We start from the raw sequence: 17,358 nt of genomic DNA on the forward strand, positions 1-17,358 counted from the left end.
TAAATAGGAGAGAATATGTTAATGTATTTAAGTTAAAGTTTTTTATCTTAAATAAAACTTCATCATAAAGTCCATTATTCCATTGCTATTGTTGGTCTTCCAACAAGTTTCCTTTCAATAAAGCAAGCTTTTCTTATTTAAATCGTGCACAAATCATTATACACATTCTCTGTAAAAGGCTTTTGTTGATCTCAAATAAGTTCTTTTTTTTGTGTGGTGAATCCCAAGTCTGTTTCACCAATTTTGTAACTTCAATATATAATAATAATAATAATAATAATAATAATAATAATAATAATAATAATAATAATAATATATGTGGTATGCTTAATCTCAAATTAGTTCTTTTATATTTCATGAATCGTAAATCTGATCACCAATATTGAAAATTGAATCTCACTATCCATAAATAATAATAATAATAATAATAATATGGTACGATCGACTCTACTGAACTTGAATCGCTTAGATTTTGAGTTGGGCTGAGAAGCCCAATATTCTCTGATGTAGGCCGAAGCTTCTTTCTCGCGGCCCAAAAGGATGCTGTTGACATTTAAGATATGTGTGAACTGACTGTGAGATGGGCGCGAGTCCCCCTCACCATGTGGCCCTCCCCCGCCGTCGCCCCCGCCTCCCACGCCATGGCGAGGATCGCCGCCCGAGCCTTCCCCATCACCACCAGATCGTCTCTCCCGCTCACTTTTTCCCCTCGGGTCGCCGCTGTGCTCTGGTGGCGGTTGCCGGGTGATCCGGCTTCCTCGTCTGCCCCTGCGGCCTCGTTTCTACCCCCGGGCATCTCCGGTGTTCCTATTGGGAGATCCTTCCACGTCTCCTGTGGGAATTTACGCTCGACCGTGCCGTTCGGTGGGTTCTTCGCGAACCTCAGGGGGTTTCGGAAGGTGAGGCGCAAGCAGGCGGCGTCGAAGAAGGAGGCGCCCAAGGACAAGCAGCTGCAGCTAGATGTGAAGATTGGTATTGAAGAAGAAATGCCCAAGGATCCCGAAGTGTTGGTAGGCATATTATATTCCCATCCTATAAACTTGTATATAAACATATTACGTCCTGGAAATTATGGCTGATGGTTAATAAATTAGATTTTTTAATTGATGGTTAATTTAGTAGGTGCTATGATTGATGGTCAATTTGTGATGATAACTTAATAATTTTAGGTTTATTTTGTCGTCTATCAAAAGATCAACATTCATGAGAACAAATGCACGATAGCCATCAGGCGTTTGAGAAGTATCTGAGGAGTATAGATATCCTGCATGTATCCAGTATGGGCATGGCAAACATTTCGAATTATCGTGTTTAGTGGTGTTCAGACAGTACGTGAACCTTTGTCAATGTTATTGGATGAATCAAAATGTTCCTTTTGAACTCTAGAGACAATGCTAGATACCATAGATATGCATCTTTATTGTCTTGATTATTGCTTTTCCATGTGGCATTTATTTGCACAATTTTGAGGAAATGCACAATATTCTTATTAACAATAGGAGATATATAGTTTTGGATCATGAAATGGATGGTTGAGAAGACCATTTGGATTTTTTTTCATTTACAGGTATATGATTGAACCAGAATTATAAATAAATATTAATCTCCCTAGACTGGATCCATGATCTGATGCACTGAATAAGAAAGAATGAATATTCTTTTCCACTTGCATCTAATAAAATCCTATTATAAGGAGAATCTGCAACAGATGTGAAACGTGTCGTCTAGACCTATCGTATCTCCAATGCTTATGCATATAATCATTAAGTTGATAAGTCTCTCTTATAGGAACTTGGGTAACATTGATCATGTCATAAGATTTTCAAGCCCGATATTTACCTAACTAATGGTGAATGCCACTCTAGAAGATTTGCAGTTATGTGATTCACCTAGTTAGAAGATGATGTTCTATCGATCCTTTGATGACATTTTTGTGTTGTTAGTAGTATGACTTCATTGATTAATTTTGGTATCATTGCTTGATGATTAATTCTTTCAGAGAGGTATTTTTTTCTGCTTAGTTTTAACTATGGTTTTACCAGAGAACACAAAGTCAAGATTTCTTAATTCTTAAATAATACATCGTACAAATTGCTAATTGGATTTTTTTTTTCTCTAGTCCATGTATGAGAAGCTTTTGTACGATGTGATATGAGATATCTGCTGCCAGTATCATCCTTAAAAAGGTTTAGCAGTTATGATTGTTTTTAATTTGACCCAACCATTATCAAATGAACTTGCTCATATCTTGGCCTATAGGCATCTACCTTGTTCCAACTTCCAAAAGGTAAACTGACCTTTGAATGTTATTCATGGAAACTGAAAAACTGACTATTGTCTCTAAATTGAGGAGTTCGATACTGTTAAATTTTGGATATTTCCCTTTTATCTGGAACGAAAATGGAGAATTCTTCTTGAAAAGATTTCAGTGTTTTTACTTTGCCTTTGTTTGCTAGGCGATCATTTTGACTCGGTAATCAAAGATAAAATAGTCAATTTTCATTGTTCCCTTTAAGAGTAATCTTTTCTGCCCTGATATTTTTGCAGAACATTGTCGAAATGTTAAAGCTAAATGTTCCCATGGCAATGAAAATAGCATTTGATGGTCTAAAAGACTCAGAGTACAAGACCAGGGATACCTCTATAGATGATGTTGGTAAATTTGATAAGGTTGAGCTATCTATATTGCTTTGCAATGATGATTTTATCCGAAGGCTAAATAAAGATTGGAGAGGCGAGGACCAAGCTACAGATGTTCTCTCAATATCACAGCATATAGCTGCACTTGATTTACCTGTGGTAAAAACAATGTTTTGTTTTGAAGTCTTGTCATTTTCTAATTTCATTAAATTTTTATCTGTTTATTTTCTCATGCAGCTAATGCTAGGTGATATAGTAATCTCTGTTGAGACCGCTGCTAGACAAGCAGAGGAGAGAGGTCACACCCTTCTTGATGAAATACGAATTCTCGTGGTGGGATACCTATTCAGCTATCTTATCAATCATGATCATTATTTTCTTCTAAATTCATAAATTTAATCCATATATTGTAATGGATATCTACCTAATCTTCATCTAGGTTCATGGTTTGCTGCATCTTCTTGGGTTTGATCATGAGATTAGTGATGAGGCTGAAACAGAAATGGAAAAGGAGGAGGAACTAGTCTTGAAGAGTCTTGGATGGAAAGGAAAAGGTCTAATAAAGAGTGCATTGGATACTCCAGAAAATGGAAGCCTTCAGAAAGAAGATTTAGATGGTATAGTTTCCTTGGATCCTCTCCTCTCTTCTTCCCTTTGTAGAATCTACTTTTAAATGAAAGACACTGTCAGACAATGTTGCAGTTTCGATTTCTTAACAGGAATAGAGATAAAAGATTCAAAGGATGCAGGCAGCCTGCGGTTTTATAAACCCAAGTTCAGCTATATTTTTTGTGATATGGATGGTGAGTTTCTGTTCCTCACGTTCAATTTGTCATTTGGTATTTTCTTAATTGTGAATATTCTAACAGTTGCTTTGTGACAAGGTACACTTTTAAACAGTAAAAGTCAGATTAGTGTAACAAATGCTGAAGCTATAAAAGCAGCAGTATCAAGAGGAGTGAACATAATTATTGCTACTGGAAAGGTGAGAGACATTAATGTCTTTCCCTTTTTGGTTCTCTGTTTCTGCTACAATTGTTACCTAGAATTACGTAATTCCGATAATATCTTGTGCATAACATAAGAGGTCACTTGAGATGGTAAGTTGTTACTGTTGTTTCCTGTTAAACATTCCATTTTGGACCTGTTAGTACTGAGTAATGTTGTTCAAGACATTAGTAGATTTATGCTGATTTGATTTCCATATCTATATTCTGAAACAGACCCGCCCTGCCGTCATAAGTGCTCTGAAGATGGTTGATTTGGCTGGGAAAAATGGTGTTATTTCTGAGTTTTCACCTGGGATATTCTTGCAGGTTTATTTATTTGACTTCAACCTGACTTTGTTGCTCATTAGACAGACACTGGCCAACCTGTTTTGAAGAAATCTTAATTCACATGCACATTTATGTTTTAATACATGCTCAAATTTCTTGGTTGATCTAATATCTGGAAGTGCCTATGTAAGATCAAAATCACAGCAATATCCTGTGCAACAATAACTCTATGTATTTCACCAACTTTTTGCTTTCATATTCTTGATTCTTGGGAGAAACTCAGAAGCTTCTCTTGGAAAGTAAATGTAAAACATTTTATCAGGATTGTCATTGATGGTGGTAAGTATGAAATATGAATGCATCGCCATCCTGTTGCTGGTCATGTATACACTAGAAACAAACTGACTTGCCTTAAGGCAACATGTTTCTCTCATAGATTCAAAAATTAATTTATGGAAGCATGTACAGTTTACATGGCTATTAAGTTGGCAAAGATAATTTAATATTTTCAATTCCTGTAGAGAATTTACATGGTCTGAAATTCAGATGTACTTGGATACGGAGTAACAATTTAAGTGATAGCAATTGTTAGTCTCTGTTGTTGGATGAGTACCGTCGACCGTGAGTCGGCACGGCTTGATCTTGTCCCAAAGGCGCGAGGTCATCCAAGGATCCCTCATGGCAACCCCGAGCGGTGGTTGAATATTCGAGGTGGCTTCGAGGTGGTCTTCAAGGTCGTTTTTGAATATTCGAGGTAGACCCAAGGTCGGGCCGAGGTAGATTTCGATCTCCACAGTGGGTTCCTGCACAAAGGTCAGTGTCGGGGGGAGTTTCCTGACCCGACCCCTCCGACGCTCAAGTTAGCTCTTTTGGGGTTGTGTAGAAGGCAAAGGGTTTTGGAGAGAGGTCCGACCCCTGGGCAGGCGCTGGAGGTCGGGTTTTATACTTAGGCGGCAAAGGGGACCATCTATAACCGTCATAACGCCCTCCTCGTGATGTTTTGTCCATGTGGGCAATAGGCCCAAACAGCCATTTGTGAGCTGTCGTCCATGGAGGCTGACCGAGGGGGAATAGGTCTGAACGGCTACCCGGGGACCATTGTTCCTGGTGGTCGACAAGATCCGCCCGAACGGCCTCCCGTGGATTGTTGTCCACTGGGGCCGATAGGCCGTTATCTCCTCCACATTGTGGTCGAGTGGGGAGGTGACTTGGCCCTTACCCTCCACGTCGTCATCTTGGTGGTGGCCAGTTGTTGAGTTGGTTTAAGTCGCTAGAGTATTCCCTATCAGTCTCCTACATATATTGTTCTAAGATACAAATTTTGTTGTGGTTTAGGTATCAAGAATATTTTGGTTGTGCAATTTTATTTAAGAAAATTTCATTATGCACCTTATGTTTTCGCTTATGCATTGAAAATATACATTCTGTTCCTGTGGGATTTTTTCAATCTATTGATTGAAAATTTATTGAATGCTTATAATTGTAAAAAGCCTCCTCGCCTTAAGTAAAATTACACTTTACATTGTCCTAACCCACCCTCTTATTTACCTTTAATCTATACCCATCCTTTTCTCCCTCCTCTCATACTGCTTTACCCATATTTACAGGGAAGCCCACCAGTCACTATATCTTGGTACTAAAGCATCTTCCCATTTGTGTTCAGCTATCCACGAATGCAGAAAAGCTTTTCTATAGTTAACTAATAATAGAATGTGGTTTTTGTAATTAACTACTGACATAAAGTATTTTTGTGTAGCTAATTGACAATATAAGGCATCTTTATATTTAACTGATAACAGGTGGATTTTGTAATGAACTGAAAAATAAAAGGTATTAATACTATTAACTTGAGAATAGTTTTATCAAGCTGTTGCTTAGGTTTATTTAATTCAAGGATTAGGTAAATCTTTATGATATATTAACAAACAGAGCAAAATGAATGTTGGAGACCATGGGGAGTGAAATATAATTATCGATGAAGGAGGTTGTAAACATCAATAGTGCAAACATTATGATGAAAATTTCTGACTTTATTCTGTATGTAAGATCGTGAAATGTCCCTATAATGATTTAAAAAAATCTTATTTTCAATTTTACAATATTGACTACGAGTTTTTTCCATCTGATTTACTCTAAATTGTATTTCAGGGATTGCTTGTTTATGGGAGACAGGGTAGAGAAATTTGTAGAAGTAACTTAGACCAAGATGTCTGTAGGGAGGTAATGAGCTATCCGTTCTCGTGTTCATTTCTGAGCTGATTGTTTCTTGAAAAATTTGTTAACTGCAGTGCACTTGTACCTTCATCACAAAAGTAATCAAGTTTTTTTATCATGAGAACAGAAGTAAAACAAAAGTTTCTTCTGCTTCTCCAAAACTTTGATGCTTGTATGTGTTTTCTGTTCAGATCCTGTTGGTTCACCACTATATCAAAATTTAATAATTTGAAGCATATTACATACAGTATCATTTATGATTGCAACTGAAAATTTATTAATTTATAATTCAGAATAGAAACCAATAATTCACTTGAACTTTGCAATCTGGCATGTTGGTTATTTTTGTTTACTACTGACAGGCACTTTTATATTCTCTGGAGCATGAAGTTCCTCTGATAGCATTTTCCCAGGATCAGTGTTTCACATTATTTGATCATCCTTTGGTTGATTCCCTCCACACTGTATATCATGAGCCAAAGGTGGTAGCAGCACAACTCTTACCTTGCATTCCTTTTTATCTAAAATTTTATGTAGTTATGCTAATTCTTTTGCCACAGGCAGAGATAATGTCTTCGGTTGAACACCTTCTTGCGGCTGCTGAAGTGCAGGTAAGTTGCTGCACATTTTTGTCTAAAATGTGTTTTCTATTGAAGCATCTATTGTGTGCTCCAAACTGTATAATTGATTTATGTCCTGGAGTCCAGTTGATTGGTCTAGAGCTCTCTTGTTTCTTGTTTCTTGTTTCTTTTTCTTTTGGTGCAATTCTTTGTGCCATACGAGTCAGAGACCAACAATTTCACTTGCAACTCTTCCTCTTTGCATTAGCCGATGTTTGTCAGATTCGTGGCAAAGTTTTAAATTGAGAGAGCAGAAGTTGAATTTTCTCATTGGGGTTCATTTGTGAAGTTTTAGCACTACATCATCCTTGTTATACTAGGGTTGAAGTTGAGATCATAAGAAAGCAGATGACTGATAATTTGCATGGATGTTTTGGTACTTCCAGAAACTACTTTTCTTTGATACTGCTGAGGGGGTTTCGACTACTCTGCGACCATATTGGGCAGAGGCAATAATGGGACGAGCAGAGGTTGTCCAGGCTCAACCTGATATGCTCGAGATTGTACCTGCTGGAACATCAAAGGGCAACGGTGTGCAAATGCTGCTGAATCACCTTGGTATTAGTGAGAAAGAGGTACAAAATTCTTTTCATTTCTATAGATTCTTTTTTCTTGATACCAACCGTTTGGATATGTTGAAGATTATACTGGATTAACATTGGGTTTTGGTTTAGTTGCATATGTCGTTTTGTTCTGTGGATTGTGGAAATCTTTTACATGTATCCTCACCAAATGTCATGAATGTTGAGGTAATGAACATAAGATTGTTGAGAATCTAAGCAACTTCAGAGTCCATGCGAAGTGTGTACATACAGATTTAATTGTCAAGCTGAATGGTTCCTTGCTCTAGTTTTCATTTCTTTTTATTATGATACAAAAAGAAATCTTTCGGTAAGATTGAAAAAATAATCTTTTGATAGGATTGGTCAGTTAACGACATACTTGTATCACTGCACAAAGAAGACAGCTGTGCTACCTTTCGTTAACTCATTTGGTTTTCTAGTTCTTTTTTTTGTGTTTGGCACACAATTTAACTAAAGCTGTGAGCTGCTATCTTCTAAGTGCATCCTTGGCATGCTAGTCATCTGGCTAACCACATCGTCAAGCCACATTACAAGTAAGTGGTGGTGCCATGAAGACAAGCAAGAGTTGTAAAATATGATGTGTTAAACATTTATGTACCAAGCAAGAGTTTCATGCCTGTCGGTAACCATTGCCTGGGCTGTCCATGTGATTCCAATCGTATTAGGTGGTTAGGTGGTTTTTACCTTTCTAGAATTACGATGCACAAAGTTAAGGAAATTGAGCTACAACTCAATAAAGAGCTAATCTATGATAATCGTATAGCCTTGATACATCAAAATAGTTGCATATTTTTCTAGATAACGATTATATTTTTATTTGCTGACAGATCATGGCTATCGGTGATGGTGAAAATGACATCGAGATGCTTCAGTTAGCATCGCTAGGCATTGCACTTGCAAATGGATCGGAAAAGACGAAAGCTGTTGCCGACGTGATTGGAGCTTGCAATGATGAAGATGGTGTGGCAAAGGCTATTTACGAATATGTTTTCTGATGTTCGATTCCAGAACAAGCCGGACTGCTCGCCGCACCGCATCCTTGTTGTTCAGGGATACAAACATTCAAATTCAAATCTATTATAAGCATAAGAAGAAAACCAACATTACTTGGGTTATAAAAGTTATAACTCAAGTATTAGGTCATTGTTTTCGCGGTGGAGCTGGAACCAGTTCACCATTTGTTGCATGCAAATTATTGCCATTCATTTTCTTTAGGGTCTTCCTTTTTCGATGTCACCAAACATGCATCCTTTGTATTGGAATGAAAAAGGTTTGCATCATCTAATAAGCTCTGCCTGTGTTGAGATGTTATCGGAGCAGATTGCTGCCATCTGAGCATGTGAACTGGGCCTGCATGTCAAGCCCAAATGGGCCGGAACTTGGAGTCCATCACACGTGTGAACAATCATGTACGGTCCAGTCACATAGTTCTTGATGTTGCTAATTTGCATACATGCTTTTATCATCCATCAAAATCATGTATATAATAATCATATCACGCAAGACGAACATTAAAATTATACCAAATTTATAATATGATTGCTATAATTCACTATTTAAATCCTCTCATCTACCATATCACTAAACCAAATGATGTTTCTTTCTAAATCCTTAAAATTTCTCCATTAAGAAAAGAGGTTTTCTTAGCATATGGCATCTCATGAGATTTAAAATATTCATAAAAATCTATAGTAGTTAATATATCTGCCTTTTTGTATAAAAATCCATGAGAGAAGTGGGAAAGGAAAGGAAGTTTCTTCATCCGTAGATTTAGTATATATCTAGATATATTTTATAGATATATTTTCACTGTATTATATCTATTGTCATCCGTAGATTTTGCATATATATATATATATATATGTATATATATATAATTTATATGTTCAATATACTCAAATGTTATGTTTGATTTTTTTGTTTTTAGTTCGATTAATTAGAACTTATCAAATAATTGAGATTTATGATTTTGTTATCGTTAATGTTGATGTTAGAAAACGCCTATAAATAATATTCGTGGAAGTCAAGACATAAGATAGTAGAACCCCTCAACCTCGAATCCATATCCCACCAAGTCACCACATGGCACGAATCACGAGCAAATGGGTTGGCCATTCGGATGGGTTTCAGATCTGAGATGGAAAGAGACGTGTTCTAAAACCCAATCCATCGATCGCGGCTTGTAGTCAGTCGTATCTTCCTCCTCAAACCACGCGGTTGTTGGAATCCAATTCCAAAATAAAAGCAAACTATCACGCCCCCGCCCTCGAGATCTCTCATTTCCTTTTGCTTCTTCCCACGAATTCAATCCCCCCAGAAGATTAAGCTTGGTTTCTCCTCCTGATCTCGTTCCAATTCTCTTCCTGTTTCTGCCGAGGGAAAAAGGAAAGATCATCCGATTCCTTTTTTAGTGTATTTGGCCGTTTTCTTTCCTTCGATTTATAGACCGATCTGGTCCTGAGTCGAGATCAGCTGATTCGGGAGCCTAGCAGAAGCGGATTGATTAGGGCGAAGAAGCTTTGGGAGGATTTGAAGCTCTAGGTTCTCGAATCCGGCGGCAAGACCGGGGTTTGGCTCGATTGAGGTCTTTGAGTCGAGCGGGAGGTTAGGGTTTTGATTCGTTCTGTTGCCATAATGGGGAAGGTCGCGGTCGGGGCAGCTGTGGTGTGCGCGGCGGCGGCCGTCGCCGTGACGGCGCTCGTGGTGCGCCATCGGATGCGGAGCGCCGAGCGCTGGGCCCGTGCTGCCGCGGTGCTGAGGGAGCTCGAGGAGAAGTGCGCCACCCCGGTTGAGAAGCTTTGGGAGGTGGCCGACGCGATGACGAAGGAGATGCACGCCGGGCTCGAGTCGGAGGATGTGAGCAAGCTCAAGATGATCATTAGCTACGTCGACAAACTCCCCACAGGGTAGGAGCTTACATCCTTCTTTCTCCATTCTCATGTAAATTGATGCATCAACCTTGCGATGGTAGATTCAACAAATTCACATCTTGTGCTTCTTGATCACAACCTTGACAGGGATGAGAGAGGATTATTTTATGCGTTGGACCTTGGTGGAACCAATTTTCGCGTCTTGCGCGTGCAGCTAGGAGGAAGGGAAGGGCGTGTTGTCAGGCAAGAGGCTAAGGAGGTTTCAATACCCCATGATTTGATGGTTGGAAGATCTGATGTAAGATTCAGATACTTCTTTTGTGCTTTTCTCTACCCATATAATTGTTCGGTCTGATTCTAAGTATTCCCGACTTTTGATTATGTCACACCAGGAACTATTTGATTTTATCGCTTCAGCTTTAGTGAAGTTTGTTGATTCGGAAGGTGAAGAGTTTCACCTTCATTCTGGCAGGCAGAGAGAACTCGGCTTCACCTTTTCCTTTCCGGTCAAGCAAACTTCTGTTGCTTCAGGCACTCTAATCAAATGGACAAAGGGTTTCAACATAGATGGCATGGTAGACTCTTAAGTACCTTCATGTCTAATACAAGGAAGTTCTAATTTTACTTTTGTATGAGTTAATTAGGTCACATGTTGGTCGAAGGAGCTATGCTATGGTGGAAATAAGTTGTGTTAACTTTTGCATTTGTTAACCATGAATTTTGTGTATACTAGACTGCTGCTTTATTCAAAGGAGTAACCTCCTTCCTCACCGTCTGCACTTTGGGCTATCTGGGTGATGTGTGCACTTTCAGATGACAATGTTAAAATTGGTAGGGATATGTGTTCATAGGATGTGATGGAGTATTGTTGATCTTTTCCGCTGCAAGCCTTCTCCATTCGAGCTTGGGGCCAAAATTAATTAGATTTCAAGATAAGCATGCTTTGTTGATGTTACAGAAGATTAAAATATTTCTGCTCTCTACTCTCTCGTTTCAGTAATCCCTTGTTAGGAATTATCTGGATTTAAACTATTAGTCTTTTTCCAGTATTTTTGTTCTGGAACTATTATTCTAAATTTAATTGTTTGTTGATGCATGACAAAAGAAGAATTATATATTGTTAATTTGGGAATGATATATGGTGATTAGAACTCTCCTGTTTGTGTGAAGGCAGGTTGGGGAAGATGTTGTATCTGAATTGAATAAGGCCCTACAAAGACAAGGTCTTGATATGCAAGTTGCAGCTTTGGTGAGTTCCTTGTAGCATTTCCTTTTTTATTTCATTATAAAGAAGGAAAACTTTGTAGTATAAGGTTTTAATATGTAAATTTTCTGTGATTTTATCTCAATCTTTTTTACTAATGTTATTTGAATGAAATTAAAGAGAATGATTTTCTTTAATTCAGGTTAATGATACAGTTGGAACGCTAGCTGGTGGCAGGTATGATGATACTGATGTTGTCGCTGCTGTTATATTGGGTACTGGTACTAATGCAGCATATGTTGAGCGTGCTGATGCAATTAAAAAGTGGAAAGGTCCGCTTCCTGGATCGGGAGAAATTGTAAGTTGAGAGCTGAGTCGAGCAGAACCCAGAACAATAACTTTGGAATCTGTGGTCTTATATTGTAAACTAGTCTTTCGTTAGCAATTGAAACTCTAGTAGAGCATGCGGTAGAATATGGTAACTTCTGTTTCATTCAATAAATCTCATTGGTTCGTGTTTAAGATTGTTTGTGAATATTTCCTTGCCCTTCTAGGTCATCAATATGGAATGGGGAAATTTTAGCTCCTCTCACCTCCCAATGACAGAATATGATACTGCATTAGATGTTGAAAGTTTGAATCCTGGTGACCAGGTAACAACTTCACTTGTTACCTTGAGCAGCCTAATTTCTTTTTATCCTTCAAATTTGTGTGATATGTAATCCAAGGTACTTGTCATGTTCAGATCTTTGAGAAGCTAATTTCAGGAATGTATCTTGGTGAAATTGTCCGAAGAGTCCTGCTGAGATTAGCTGTACAAACTGCTTTATTTGGAGATAATGTACCCCCACAACTTGAAATTCCATTCGTATTACGGTATGGTTTCTGTGGCCCCTTGCATGAAGATAATATCCATTGTTCTCTTGAGCATAGATTCAACTCAGTCTCCTTTCTCGCATATGATGGACCTTACCGTGGTATATTCTTATGTGTAACCAAGGCTGAGCCTTGGTGCCGTGCTAATATTGCTCCTTTGACTTAACCCAACACCTGATGGGATGACCTGGGTGTCAGGGTTTTGTATAAACAAACTTCCAACTTGGGGTTAGGCTACATATGTTGACCCCATGTCAGCAGGAGTCATTCACTAGACCGCTCTTGTCATATTATAAAGCATTATCATAATTAACCTTTAATGCAAATCAATATCTGGTATATTCTTTATTTTCCTACATGTCTTGGCTCTAGATCATGCTAACGGGTACAAAGGCTTTTGAATATTGTGGGCTATGGCAATCTTTTGTGCAGCTTGCTTGCTCGTTGGTTTAGGCAAGAGTTATATTACACATCTTATCAATATGTTTCTTTTGGATACCATTTAATTTTCAACACCAAGAGCACGTAGCAGTAGTATTGTTACTGTGATGAGAACCATTCTTGCTGACTGTTGTTATTATATTCTTCTGGGCGGTGCATATGGGCAGTATTTGTGCCAATTTCATGATGGGAAGAGGTTGTACATCATTAGAAGTGTTGCAGTCATTGGTTTGTGTGAGGCCTTGATTATTAGTTTTTTGTATCTCACCTTCTCTGGCTCTCCTACTAAAAAAGAAGTATACCTTTAAATTTGCTTTTTATATGCAAAAAGTTTACATGTGAATGACTTCCCCATATCACTGAAGTATCTGCAGAGGTTTTTTACTCTTGCCAGCTTTTGGAGATTCAGTATCTTGGCTTTTTTTTTTCATTATTTTCCTATGTAAATCATTGAAACTAAATTATTCCATTGCAACATAGCTCTCAGGCCAATTTTCTGGTCAACCAATTTCCTAGTTAACAAACGTGCTCCAATTTTGTCATAACTTATTTTTTCATGATTCATGAGGTGTATGTAACATGATTGATGACTATCAAGCTACACACTTTTCTTCAAATAATAACCATTGAATTGAACATAGTAGAATAACATTAGGTAGCAACCACGTCTATCGAGAAACCATTTAACTAAGATTTGTAGGATGCCATTGATGCTATTCTTTGTTATTGTTGGGTGCTTCTGATGGTTCATCGAATCAAAACATTGAGACAGAAAATGAATAGAAGCTATGTTTTAGGCATAGTGCGTGCCTAGTAAAGTACCTAGATCATGACTAGGGTTTCATGTTGCACATAATGCTTTGTCCTTTACTCCTTTAACCTACTTCTTATTCCACGTTGGTCATATTACTGATTACTCAAACTGACAAAACATAAATGGTGGGTCATCATTATTTTAGTCTTTGTTGCATGTCATGAACTGAAGTTTCATTCATGCATATTACATCTATACTTTCTATGTTGACATAAAATTAGGCAATGTGAAGATTTTCCTCATTTCTGATTTGTTCCGTTGATATGATGTAAATGATGAAAGTCAATAGTATTGCATTGTGCCTGCCAATAAATATAATAACGTTATGGTATCATTCTTTTTAGGACATTGTTGCAGGTTTCCTGCTTGATCCTGTCATATTTGTTTCTTAAGTACGCAAGCTGATGTTAAAAAAAAAGAGTCAACTTTATGATTGCGTGGGTACTGTGTAGACAGGATTCAAGCATAAGTTGCAACCGAGTTTTCAACTTTTTCGTAATTGTGTTATGACTAGACAATCGGCACCGCTCCTGTTGATCAAATTTGTGATAACCAATCTCCTGCTGACTTTTGCTTTGTTTTTTACTTTTGGGTCCTTATTTAATGGATCAGTTGACTCACCCTTTCGGTTTGTTATCTGAACAAGTACGCAATTTATGGTTTGTAGGACACCAGTCATGTCTGCTATGCATCATGATACTTCAGCTGATCTCAAAGTTGTCGGGGCCAAACTGAAGGAATTCTTGGGGGTACAATCCTTTACATTTTCCCTAAATCTCATGTTCCGCAGCCAATTTTTTTTTTTACTGTCTTTGTTTTTGCCTGAACTCCAGATTTCTAGCACCTCCTTGAAAGCGAGAAAAGTGGTTGTCCAGATCTGTGATGTCGTTGCCAAGCGTGGGGCTCGGCTTGCTGCCGCAGGCATAGTTGGGATTCTGAAGAAGCTGGGACGGGATGGCAGTGGCATGCGAAGGACAGTGATCGCTATGGACGGTGGGCTTTACGAGCATTACACTGTATTCAGAGAATGCTTGCACGGCGCCCTGAATGAAATGCTTGGAGATGAGGCCTCTTCGTCTGTTGTCGTCAACCTCACTAACGATGGATCAGGCCTTGGCGCGTCTCTTCTTGCAGCCTCTCACTCTCGGTACCTTGAACAGTCCTAAGAGGATTCCAATACAAAATAAAATAAGGAAACCTGCGGTTTCTGCTTACCCTTTTCTCTGTTGTCGAAAAAAAGAATGTTTAGGTTAACACTTCGGTGGTGTCGTCGTGAATGTATAAAAGCAGGACCAGAAGCGGGCTTGTGGATGATGCTGCCGGTTTGTCCTGCCAATTTTTTTGCTCTTCTGCGGAGTGGCATTGCGGTTAGCCTTTTTATTCTGTTATGTTTCTTCTCCATATTGTCCCACAAACTATTGAATAAATTAGGGATCGGTGACCTTCAAATTGGTTTCACTGGATAATCCCGATTCAGCCAAAAAGGTCTTCGTGTAGTAAATGTATGTGGTTGAAGACCTGCACCTGAGTCAGCGAGACATGCAAACCAAGTCGGAAGTTTTGGCCTTTGTGTCAGAATGCAAGCTATGTGATAACAAGATCTAGTCGGAAAATGAGAAATTCGTTATGAATTCATCTAAATGCACGCAAATTTGTTATGCGTTCTCCTTTCATTAGGTGAGGTGAACTGACATCAGTAGCTAACTAAGATATGTAAAGCGGCCTAATCACAGGGGAAAACCGAAGGAAGGGTTAACAGCGGAGCGTACCAGAAGCATTTTGGGATATTTAGAGCTGGTTTTGGTATTTGGGGAGGGAGGTAATCTGCTTCTTCAAGCCCTTCCTCTTACGGATGTCGATCACGAGCCTCATCCGATAGATCGGAAGACATCAGGACCCAGCGGTCAAAGACACACTGGGTGAACGCCTGGCTCAGAGCAGTGAGAACCCAATCGATTCGACCACCGGAAGATGAGCCGTGATGTTATAGAGCGAAGTGGCCGGCCTCTGCATCGAGAGCAAAGAGGAAAGCGATCCGAGTATTTACCCATTGTATGTATGGTTTCGCTGCAAGTCATCATTCTACATGTATCAGGACTGCAAATCCGTTGTACATCAACAAATAAGTCACAAACAATTAGCTCCTTCTCGTGTGCGTCTCAATCTCATCGACAAGAAACAAGAAGCCGAACTATGGTTCCAGCAAAAAAAAAAAAATCATATACGAGCATAATCGAACCATGTTAAACCTCGTCGATACATCTCGCGATCAAGCGGCAGATGAGACGGATGAATCCAAATCGCAAACCAATCGTCCAAGCAAGAGTCTGAAGCAAGCGAAAGAACGAAGAAAGAACCTGAGGACGACACCACCCTCGCAAACGCTGGAGAGCTCTCTCCCTCTCTCTCTCGACCCGTCCCTCTCAGAGTAACCGCATCATGTGTCCGTTAAGCAGTTATTTATAGTGCTCCGACGCTCAACAGCCAACCGATGAACCGAGTAACCTCGTCACACGATGCTCCGCAGCGATCGCTCGTCGCGGTACGTCGGATGGAAACAGCTTCTCATCAGGACCGTTCCTTGTTAATGGATCTCTGTATTTATTGGGCTCTTAACGGGCCCATGCCCTATACCCGTAAGCTTCTATTTGTTTCATCTTTGCCTGCACTCCAAACACATGGATCAGAGGCGAAGTGTTTTGGAGTATCGTCCAGATTGGAACATCTTCCAAGTTAAGTGTCTTCATCCATCATTATTGTCGTTACCATAGTGCAAGTTTCCTCTTCTTTTCTCTCCCTCTACCCACCTCAATTGCATCACCAACACCGCCAAACTCATTTATATTTAGAGAGAGAGAGAGAGAGAGAGAGAGTCAAACCAGTCACTCTTGTGTGGTGCTGCCTGCTGTCGCAAGAGAGGCAAATAGCGTCGGTTCGGCACCCGATTCCCAACCAACCACCACCACCTAATAAGTGTTTCTGCACTTGACACGAATCTCACATGCCATGGATCATTATCGTGCCAATTCCAACCACATATGTAAAGGCCGCCTCTGTGCACCCCATGTGGTCACCGTGCATCAGCTCGGCATCTCCATGGCTGGTGCGCTTTGGAACAGCGACGCCTTCCTTCCCGTCTTTAAAGCCTATCCTCCTCATCGACGCGTGTGCTGATGGTCATGATGTGGCTTCCACGACGCGGTTAGGGCTAACATAAAGTATGAACATGAGAGAGACGCGTGAAAGCGGAAAGGCTGGTCGAGTGAGTCCCTTGGGATCATCGTTACCACCTCTTTGATCGCATATGTTTAAGTGGGAAAGAATGGATATCAAATAATCCTTATTCCGTTGGTTTTCTTTGCGCAACACGAATAGCGAGTTTGACTCATCCACGAATGGAGAACTCCGTCACCGTTGTCTGCCGAGTTCGTTGGTTGGCGCAATAGGCCGGCGTTTGTGGTTTCAACTACACATATTATCGCTTTCGTACGGCTGAATTTTATTTTTATGGTTGTAAAGAAGTTAGGCATGAAAATAATATGTATGAATTTGACATATTTGTATTTAATTAATTAGTATGCTTCGAATTTGAATAAAAAAATAATTTATGATTTAGCAATCAAGATCTTATTATATATATATATATATATGTTGATCGTATTCTTCAACCTAAATAGAGTTATACGATGAATAAGATAAATATATAATCGGTAATATTAAGATATTACGGATATAACACGAAGACATTATCCGTTTAGTAATAAAATATTTAATAAGATCATTTAATCTCACATTAATTAAAGAATGGATACCAAAGA

General features: G+C 39.1%; 2 protein-coding genes and 1 long non-coding RNA gene across 4 annotated transcripts; 2 read left to right on the plus strand and 1 right to left on the minus strand.

Annotated features, from left to right (window-relative positions):
- The first annotated feature begins 587 nt into the window (after positions 1-587).
- On the plus strand, positions 588-8,615 carry LOC103979716 (endoribonuclease YBEY, chloroplastic). Its single transcript, XM_009395901.2, has 12 exons — positions 588-1,010; positions 2,548-2,799; positions 2,878-2,973; positions 3,080-3,257; positions 3,360-3,443; positions 3,525-3,625; positions 3,864-3,956; positions 6,066-6,137; positions 6,494-6,613; positions 6,692-6,742; positions 7,138-7,326; positions 8,163-8,615. The coding sequence occupies exons 1-12, from the start codon at positions 603-605 to the stop codon at positions 8,328-8,330; spliced, it is 1,812 nt and encodes a 603-aa protein (XP_009394176.2). The 5' UTR covers positions 588-602; the 3' UTR covers positions 8,331-8,615.
- An 804-nt stretch (positions 8,616-9,419) lies between these two features.
- Positions 9,420-14,939, plus strand: LOC135608555 (hexokinase-2-like). Its single transcript, XM_065101580.1, has 9 exons — positions 9,420-10,241; positions 10,353-10,503; positions 10,598-10,780; positions 11,380-11,454; positions 11,612-11,767; positions 11,964-12,062; positions 12,155-12,285; positions 14,208-14,289; positions 14,374-14,939. The coding sequence occupies exons 1-9, from the start codon at positions 9,970-9,972 to the stop codon at positions 14,704-14,706; spliced, it is 1,482 nt and encodes a 493-aa protein (XP_064957652.1). The 5' UTR covers positions 9,420-9,969; the 3' UTR covers positions 14,707-14,939.
- LOC135608556 (uncharacterized) lies at positions 13,848-16,299 on the minus strand. 2 transcript variants are annotated; one of them, XR_010485564.1, is made up of 3 exons: positions 15,780-16,299; positions 15,310-15,607; positions 13,848-15,064 (listed from the first exon to the last, which is right to left on the minus strand). It is a non-coding gene; the product is annotated as an uncharacterized LOC135608556 (long non-coding RNA). The 2 variants fall into 2 exon arrangements; XR_010485563.1 differs by having other exon boundaries at positions 15,790-16,142.
- Between the last annotated feature and the right edge of the window lie 1,059 nt (positions 16,300-17,358).

The sequence above is a fragment of the Musa acuminata genome, chromosome BXJ2-3 (assembly GCF_036884655.1).
Source record: "Musa acuminata AAA Group cultivar baxijiao chromosome BXJ2-3, Cavendish_Baxijiao_AAA, whole genome shotgun sequence".
NCBI lineage: Eukaryota > Viridiplantae > Streptophyta > Magnoliopsida > Zingiberales > Musaceae > Musa > Musa acuminata.

Excerpts from the sequence above, each read along its gene's own strand:
- LOC103979716 (XM_009395901.2), top strand. The coding sequence starts at position 603 with ATGTGGCCCTCCCCCGCCGTCGCCCCCGCCTCCCACGCCATGGCGAGG. Across the intron at positions 6,138-6,493 it reads ACCAAGATGTCTGTAGGGAG|GCACTTTTATATTCTCTGGA; the intron begins GTAATGAGCTAT and ends TACTACTGACAG. Across the intron at positions 7,327-8,162 it reads TTGGTATTAGTGAGAAAGAG|ATCATGGCTATCGGTGATGG; the intron begins GTACAAAATTCT and ends ATTTGCTGACAG.
- LOC135608555 (XM_065101580.1), top strand. The coding sequence starts at position 9,970 with ATGGGGAAGGTCGCGGTCGGGGCAGCTGTGGTGTGCGCGGCGGCGGCC. Across the intron at positions 10,242-10,352 it reads GTCGACAAACTCCCCACAGG|GGATGAGAGAGGATTATTTT; the intron begins GTAGGAGCTTAC and ends CAACCTTGACAG. Across the intron at positions 11,768-11,963 it reads TTCCTGGATCGGGAGAAATT|GTCATCAATATGGAATGGGG; the intron begins GTAAGTTGAGAG and ends TTGCCCTTCTAG.